Source organism: Vanacampus margaritifer, chromosome 16 (assembly GCF_051991255.1).
Source record: "Vanacampus margaritifer isolate UIUO_Vmar chromosome 16, RoL_Vmar_1.0, whole genome shotgun sequence".
Lineage (NCBI taxonomy): Eukaryota > Metazoa > Chordata > Actinopteri > Syngnathiformes > Syngnathidae > Vanacampus > Vanacampus margaritifer.
This window is the reverse complement of record NC_135447.1, coordinates 6,022,369-6,031,450: the sequence shown is the minus strand read 5'-3', so window position 1 is coordinate 6,031,450 and position 9,082 is coordinate 6,022,369. Positions and strand designations below refer to the sequence as shown.

At 37.2% G+C, this 9,082-nt stretch overlaps 1 protein-coding gene across 3 annotated transcripts; it reads left to right on the top strand.

Annotated features, from left to right (window-relative positions):
• Positions 1–289: 289 nt before the first annotated feature.
• On the top strand, positions 290–8,787 carry kcnk4b (potassium channel, subfamily K, member 4b). 3 transcript variants are annotated; one of them, XM_077546888.1, is made up of 8 exons: positions 290–377; positions 2,444–2,564; positions 2,680–2,956; positions 5,631–5,742; positions 5,813–5,973; positions 6,047–6,233; positions 7,536–7,678; positions 7,753–8,787. In XM_077546888.1, the coding sequence occupies exons 1-8, from the start codon at positions 335–337 to the stop codon at positions 8,293–8,295; spliced, it is 1,587 nt and encodes a 528-aa protein (XP_077403014.1). In that variant the 5' UTR covers positions 290–334; the 3' UTR covers positions 8,296–8,787. The 3 variants fall into 3 exon arrangements, with proteins under 3 accessions (XP_077403014.1, XP_077403013.1, XP_077403015.1); XM_077546887.1 differs by having other exon boundaries at positions 5,628–5,742; XM_077546889.1 differs by lacking the exon at positions 290–377 and adding an exon at positions 581–674 and having other exon boundaries at positions 5,628–5,742.
• The last annotated feature ends 295 nt before the right edge of the window (positions 8,788–9,082 follow it).

Genomic DNA, 9,082 nt, shown 5'->3' with positions numbered 1-9,082 from the left:
CAGTCGGCGCGGATCAGACCTCAATGAATCTCTGCATCGATCCCACGCGCAAATACTGCAATGACGTCCTATTTCGACATGACCTCACACAGGAACACGTGTGGCGCTTTTCCCCCTCTCTTACTCTCTCATCACCCTCATAATGTCAGCTTGATTGAGTATTTTCTCCTCCCTTGTGCGTTCAGCAACAGCCTGCCTCCTCTCACGCGCATTCACACGCACACACACACACACACACACACACACACACACACACGCACGCACGCGCGCTCACGCTGTCTGCGCAAGCACCCACCCCATATGTGCCCGCCTCAACTCTTCACTTCATTGCTGCATGAGGCGACTGCAACCATGGCTTATTATTCTACATTTTGAAGGTAGGTGCACGTGAAGCAGTGGACCGAGCACATTTCGGACCCCCTCCCTCAAGTGTTAAGAGGGGATTATTACAGCCATGGCTCGCATGCAGCTGCATCAGCAACATCTGCAGTGCTATTGGCACACAATACGAGCCTCATTGTCATTTCCTTTGTCGGGTGGTGTTTAATGTTATTGCATCACTGGATGTATTCACATATTTGTTGCTGTCAAAACATTTTTTTGATGTTCCTGCCATTTGCAAGAATGTTATGCTAGAATCACACCGATGACGTGTCATAAAGCTCTGTGGCAGTGTGAGTAGTGTGATAACTTTTTTTTTGCTGTAATTTGTTTATTTTCCATTTATTGTATTGATGCTAACAGGCTAAGAGAGCTAGCGACAGGCTAAGGAGTGTCTGTCTTCAAAGATGTTCAGGATATGATTATTATTATTATTCTTTTAGACACAAAATATTATCATGGTTCAAGGTTCACAACAAAAGACGACGGTGCATTTTTATTGGTTTTACTTAATTTTATTAACTCCAGCTAAAGTCTGTTGATCTCTTTATTATGCAATGCACATTCAAATGGCGATGACAAAAGAAATTCAAGAGGAAGTCAATTCAAAAAATGTTCTTGACAATATGTTCTTTGCAGCCCCCCTAGTCTTAACACTGCATTCTGATTAATATTGTGTTCATGGAATTTGAATTAAGCAGCAACATCCGCCTGTTTTTATCCATCTCTGGAGGCGGCCATTTTGTCACTTGCTGCTGTCGATTGTAAATGACATCACAGTGGCTCGGATAACAAAAAAAAAAAATCACAACTCGACTTCAGAAAACAGGTAAGTCGTGGTTGGTCAATAAGCTGAAGCTGAGCCATGATCGGTTGTTACCTGCCAACTCGGCAACTTTTCTTGTTGTTGTCAAAAGCGACTAGCAACAAATCTAGTGACTGTTTCAAAAGCAAAATAAAAAACAAAAACAAAAGAAAGTTGATTTGAAATTCCAAACATATTTATGGTGTTTTACTTACTTTGTGTCACTCTCATGACATTATTCCTCTCTCCTACAGTGTCCATTACAAATACATGCAAATTGCCAATTATGCAAATTAGGTGATGATGTCGTTTAGCGATTCCTAGTGACTTTTAGGACAGCCAATTGCTACTTTCCTTACTGGGGAGTTGGCTACATTGCCTGAGCCACTGTGATGTCATCTTCAGTCAACATCAAGTGACAAAATGGCCGCCCTTGGAGATGGATAAAAACGAGTCGATTTTGTTGCTATATGAATTGCAATATTAACTCATTGATTGGTAAAAAATTACCTAGAAAGAAAAAAAAATGTACATCGAGAAGAGATAAAATGTATGATTAATCGGGAGTTAACTATTGCAGTCATGCGATTAATTACAATAAAAAAAATTGCATCGCCTGATGCGATTAAAAAAAAGATTATTAAAAATTAGGAGCGTCAGGCGATTACATTTTTTTTAAATCGTAATTAATTGCATGACTTCATGAGTTAACTCACGATTAATCACAAATTTTATATCTGTTCTAAAAGTACAATTAAAAAATTGTAGGTTTCCATACTCTTGTTTACAAAAGGGTAAGGAAATGTTAAACTAATAGAAATAGATCAAATGAATATTTGACGTCTATAGCCGTCAATGGCAGTGAATGAGTTAATAATCAGAACGCTGTGTTCTGGCTAGTGGGGCCACATTGAACATATTATTGAAAAGAAAATATTTGGGTTGACTTCCCCCCCCATAAGACTTTGTATTGACAGTGTTAGTAGTTAACAATAGGCTTTAAAAAAATATATTTTATTAGTTTGCAGTAATTTGGAACTCAACTAGTGTAATATTCTTTCACTTGGGGCGGTACAGTGGATGAGTGCTTTATTTGAACGTTTTCTCCAATGTACAATGATTAAACATGCTATTATATCATTGCCTTTCGGACTGTGCAAATTAAAATGGAGCATTATTTTCTCTCAAAGGTCGGTATTTTTAATGCATTCAAAATGGGAGTCGCTCTCATTCAAAATCCCTTTTGTCTGTGCGTAGTGTCCCTTCCAACCGAGTGTGATGTGGATGGGCTCCCCAGTGGTTACGGATCGAGGGAATCCATCCTTAGGCCTGGTGAAAAGAAAGACTGGAAAAGGAGAAGGCGTGGTCGCAAGAACAGGTTTGAATAAGCTACAACATTCTCTGTTTGCTATCGATCACATCTGGTTGCTCATTTGAGCAGCACGTCAGACGTTTGATGGATGATTTTGCATCTTTTTTTGCCGATCTTTCAGCTGCAGCAGCTGGGATCCGGGACACAACAACACAGACCCCGGCAGAGGAAAACCGGCGCCCACCTTTGAAGTGACTGGAAGCGCAGCCATGCGCTGCTCCACTCTGCTCGCCATCCTCACAGGGGTGCTGCTCTATTTGGTGCTGGGTGCTGTTGTGTTCCGGGCTTTGGAGGCGCCGCTAGAGAAAGGCAAGCATCGGCAGCTGCAGGGGGCGTGTCAGGAATTCCTCATCAACTTCACCTGTGTTGGCCCTGAGAACCTGCAAGCTCTCATTGAGGTAGTGCAGATATTCTCACACTATATTTTCTTATACGTATTGCTGGAAATGTAATCCTTTATTGGACTTGAAACTATATTTTGGTCTTTTAACTCATTCGCTGCCATTGACGGCTATTGACGTCAAAAATTCATATGAACTATTTCTATTCGTTTTTTCCACTTTTGTTGACAAGAGTATGAAAACCTAGAATTTTTTTTTTGTACATTTAGTACAGACATAAAATGTGATTAGTCATGAGTTAACTATTGAAGTCATGCGATTAATTACAATTAAAAAAAATTAATCGTCTGGCGCCTCAAATTTTTTAAATATTTTCTTTTTTGTTTAATTACTTATTTAAATTCAAGATTAATCACAAATTTTATATCTGTTCTAAATGTACAATACATTTTTTCCCTAGGTTTTCATATGGCTATTGACGTCAAAAATTCATATGAACTATTTCTATTAGTTTGACTTTTTTTTCCACTTTTGTTGACAAGAGTATGAAAACCTAGAAAAAAAAATATCGTACATTTAGAACAGACATGAAATGTGATTAGTCATGAGTTAACTATTGAAGTCATGCGATTAATTACAATTTAAAAAAATTAATCGTCTGGCGCCTCAATTTTTTTAAATAATATTTTCTTTTTTGTTTAATTACTAATTTAAATTCAAGATTAATCACAAATTTTATATCTGTTCTAAATGTACAATACATTTTTTCCCTAGGTTCTCATACGGCTATTGACGTCAAAAATTCATATGAACTATTTCTATTCGTTTTTTCCACTTTTGTTGACAAGAGTATGAAAACCTAGATTTTTTTTTTGTACATTTAGAACAGACATTAAATGTGATTAGTCATGAGTTAACTATTGAAGTCATGCGATTAATTACAATAAAAAAAAATTAATCGTCTGGCGCCTCAAATTTTTTAAATATTTTCTTTTTTGTTTAATTACTTATTTAAATTCAAGATTAATCACAAATTTTATATCTGTTCTAAATGTACAATACATTTTTTCCCTAGGTTTTCATATGGCTATTGACGTCAAAAATTCATATGAACTATTTCTATTAGTTTCAACTTTTGTTGACAAGAGTATGAAAACCTAGAAAAAAAATTATTGTAAATTTAGAACAGACATAAAATGTGATTAGTCATGAGTTAACTATTGAAGTCATGCGATTAATTATTATTAAAATCTGTTCTAAATGTACAATACATTTTTTCCCTAGGTTTTTTTTCCCTAGGTTTTCATACTTTTGCCAACAAAAGTGGGAAAAAAATTGAAACTAATAGAAAGAGTTCAAATATTTTTTTTTACATCTATAGCCTTCAATGGCAGTGAATGAGTTAAAAGACCAAAATAATAAATATGGTATTCTGGCTAATAATGCGTTGGTTAGTTAGTTAATATCAGAAGGCGGCCATTTTGCCACTTGTTGTCAACTAAAAGTGACAACACAGTCTCAGGTAACAACCAATCACAGCGCATTAAGCAACTGTGATGTCATCTTCAGTCGACAGCAAGTGACAAAATGGCCACCCCCTGAGATGGATAAAAACGGCTGCATTTTCCTTCATAACTCACATTCCACGAATGTAATGTTAATTAATCTTTCATCTTCATGTAGGTTTTCCAAATGGATAACAAAGAAGTCGACTATCCCTCCAACCGACCAAAAATAAACATAAGATTGACAACTTATTCATAAAATATAATGACACACCCTAGAAGTTCTCGGTTGTGTTCAGCAATAGCAAAGTGACCGGAAGAAGTCCAAGTCAATGTGGCCACACCACATTGGTTTGTGGCATCATACATGTCCATTTACATACACACATAATGCAAAAGACATTCTAAGAAGGAAAATAGTACTGAGGAGAGAAAAGTGATGCAATCATTGGAATCTGTACTAAAAAAAAATATATATATATAATTACAGAATGTTTTTATTGGAATTCTACACCCTGACTTGCAAACTAAAGGCTGTGTTTTACACAAATGGACGCATGAGTGAACCAAGCAGCTGCTTAAAAAGTCATTCCTCAGTTCCTAACTTATAATATGTTATCAGGTATCAGCAAAGACTTTAATAGAGCCGTGAAATAATTTGCAATAGTTTATTCTATACTTACAGTACATAAGGAGGCAAACGAAGCAATAAAACAAACATGAATAAACTACAGTAGTTTTTCCCCCTTACAGCTTTTTTTTTTCTCTCTAAAAAAAATGTGAATTTGATATTGTACCGTTTTCAACTTTAAAAAAAAAAAAGATATGGCATTTAAAAGTACACATGGTAGTTTTGTTCACGGCAAAAGTTTGAGAACGCCTAAAGATAATATAACGGCAATTTTTTTAACATCATGTTTTTCAAAATGGCCTCCTGTGAAAAACTGCCGAGCCCATTAAGACGTGCAAACACACACTGTAATCATAAATGTGTCGTTCATTATGAGTAATGATGTTTGCCGAGTGAGAAATTCATCAACGTCATTTCTGGATTCAAACAAATCATTTGATCAGAGAATGTGATTATTTTGTCAGCAGCAGCTGCATTTACTCATAAAGATGCGGTCTTTTTTTTTTTTGTCAACAATTAATAGAAACGTGATTGTCTGTGATGGAATAATGTGTGGGGTTGTAATGTCCATTTTCCCACAATTCCATACCAGGAGGTGGCGGAGGCAATCGGCGCAGGTGTGGACCCGAGCAGTAACGCCACATTTGTCAGCCAGTGGAATCTGGCCAGTGCCTTTTTTTTCTCCGGGACAATCATTACGACTATTGGTGGGTGTGCTACTGCAAAGTCTCACATGGCAACATATAGATTTACAGTATTTTGATTTTACATATCCAGGTTTTGGAAACATCTCACCGAAGACAGAAGGCGGTCAACTGTTTTGTATTTTCTACGCCTTGGTTGGAATTCCGTTCTTTGGTATCCTTCTTGCTGGAGTTGGAGACCATCTGGGTACCGGGTTGAGGAAAACCGTTGCCAAAATCGAGAAACTCTTCCTGGTCAGAGGCCAAATGGAACTTCACTCACTACTTGGTGGTTGTTTTTTTTTGACCCGCTGCGCTCTGTTTTCAGAAATGGCGCATCAGTCAAACCATTGTGCGAGTGATTTCTGCCATCTTGTCCATCCTGTTGGGTTGCCTGCTGTTTGTTGCCGTGCCAATTCTGGTTTTCCAAAAGGTGGAAGGTTGGACCATGCTGGAGTCTGCGTATTTTGTCGTCATCACCTTGACAACGGTGGGGTTTGGGGACTATGTGGCAGGTAAACTACACTGGGACGTTCACATTTTGTGACACCTGTAAATAATCTGGTATTTCCTGATCTCAATCTGCATATTTTGAGTGACAGAATCTCAGTGAAGTTTCATGAACCACTTTTTTTTTTATTGTTCTTGATGGTGCTTTTGGTTTAAAGATGCAGTGGAAATTGAATCAATTAACATGAACCTTTATTCCAACTAGAGGAGTAAGTTTCATTTTCCCAACACTAGTTAACTCATTCACTGCCATCGACGGCTATAGACGTCAAAAATTCATTTGAACTATTTCTATTAGTTTAACTTTTTTTCCCCCACTTTTGTTAACAAGAGTATGATAACCTAAGAAAAAAAAATTGTACATTTAGAACAGATATAAAATTTGTGATTAATTGTCATACGATTAATTACAATTAAAAAATTTAATCACCTGACGCTCCTAATTTTTACATTTTTTTTTTAAATTGTTTATTATTATTTTATTATTTTTTATGATTAGTCATGAGTTAACTATTGAAATCATGCGATTAATTACAATTAAAAAATTTAATCACCTGACGCTCCTAATTTTTACAATTCTTTTTTTTTTAAATTGTTTATTATTATTTTATTATTTTTTATGATTAGTCATGAGTTAACTATTGAAGTCATGCGGTTAATTACAATTAAAAAAATTAATTGTCTGACCCCTCTAATTTTTTAATAATATTTTCTTTTTTGTTTAATTACTTAACTATTTAAACTCAAGATTGATCAAGATTTCTGTTCTAAATGTACAATACTTTTTTTTTCTAGGTTTCCATACTCTTGTTAACAAAAGTGGGGAAAAAAAGTTAAACTACTAGAATTAGTTAAAATGATTTTTTTGTCGTTTATAGGCGTCAATGGCAATAAATGAGTTAAATGGGAAGTCAACCCCAAAATTGTCTTTACAATAATGTGTTCTATGCAGCACCACTAGTCTAAATACGGTGTTAATAATAATATATCATCCCATTTTTATCGCTTTGCTCTGGCTCTCCCTCCCTCTCTCTCTCTCTCTCTCTCCCCCTCCCTCTCTCTCTCTCTTTGAGCTTATTGATCTGATGCTCATGGGCTGGTAAAGTTTTCACAAGTCAACTATAAATATGGATGCATTAATTTCACTTTGCTTCGAGAACGTTGATTTAACCAGTAAATGATTCGTGTTTTTTTTCCTAGTCTGAGATAAAGTATTGGTGTTTTCTGTCCTAAATTTGCATTCACGCTTCATGGAAGTCAAGGTTGAACGCGAGTGTTGACTTAATCCGCTGATACTCCTCTTAAAGGGGATTCAGGGCTGGAAGGCAGTGACCACTGGTACAAGCCTTTAGTGTGGTTCTGGATCTTGCTGGGTCTTGCCTACTTTGCATCCGTCCTGTCAATGATTGGAAACTGGCTTCGAGTTCTCTCTAAGAAGACCAGAGCTGAGGTTGTAATTCCTTCCTGTTGGTTTTAGCATTCTAGCGCTTTCCACCGTTGACGATTTTTACGCTCTTGTCGTAGATGGAGGAACTGCGAGCCCATGCCACTGACTGGACACAAAACATCCAGAATATGAAAATTGATGACCCCTTTAGACGACGCCGGCGAAGGCGGCGCCATCGTGGTCGCAGACACGGTCACGGTGATTCTGCTCCACCCGAGGGAGAAGATCAGAATGAGAGTGAAACTGATTCAGAATCCTACTCCTCCTATACATCCTCCAGTGAGTCCGAGACTGAATCTGAGACCACCCAGCCCGAGCAGGTGCCTGAAGAAAAGGAGGATCCCCTCTTTTCTCAACCTCTTGACTTTTTTGGGGAGAACCTAGCATACATCGATGAGTCATCTGATGCTCATAGCGGTAATTTACATTTAGATACTAAATTGGATTCCAAACCGCCAAATCCTAAACACCTCCAACCTCACAAAAGGAGGCGCCACAGGAGGCCTGTCCAACAGGAAAGCCCCGGAAGTGATCGAAAAAAACGATCTAGTCTTGACATGAAGGAGCACAATGGAACCCCAAATCCAGTTCCAAATATACCACTGAAGCCTAAAGTATAAAACAGATTTGAGACCATGTTGCTAGCACAAGAGAGGACATAACAATCCTAATGAAGGGATATATTAAAGCAAAAAGGGTGATCAAAACAATTTGTTTATATGTATTGCAAACTCACAGGCACATGAAAGTGAAGAGTTGCACAAGCTTTGGCTGCATGAAGTTTGCAGATGATGTTTTTTACTTTAGCACGAAAGCCTTAATGTTAAAATGATGCCTTTGCTTGCTTGAGTAATTGCTGCCCTCTGCTGGGCTGAGAGATGATTACGTTTCTGTAAATTTGTTTCTAATCATTATTTATGCCATCCGAAACAATGCAAAAAAATAAAAAATAAATCAGGAAAGACGAACCAAAAATCATAGCATACATGCTATTTTGGTGGTGCTGACCTCAGACATTTGCCTGCCAACACTGTTTAAGTGCTACTGTTGTACGTTCGTGGGATTGTTTACAACTTTTAAAATGACTACAAAAGAAAATATTTGTATTTTGACGGCCTTATGCACCAATGTTAATGCACTCTATTTACTGTACGTCCTTTCAGAATAAAATACAACCACTGTGTTTTTACACTGTTTACTGTGAAAACAAAGTTCATGATGACATTGCTGATTAATGTCATCTGGACTGCATGTACTGGCGGACTGTGACTATTTCTCACGTACTCTCCAAAATGCTCCAGAGATGACATGTCACAGCAGAGTTTCTTTTAAATTGTAGATACCTTGCTCATAACTTGATCATCAGCCAGCTGTCCCAATACTTTAGTCCACATTGTATATATACTT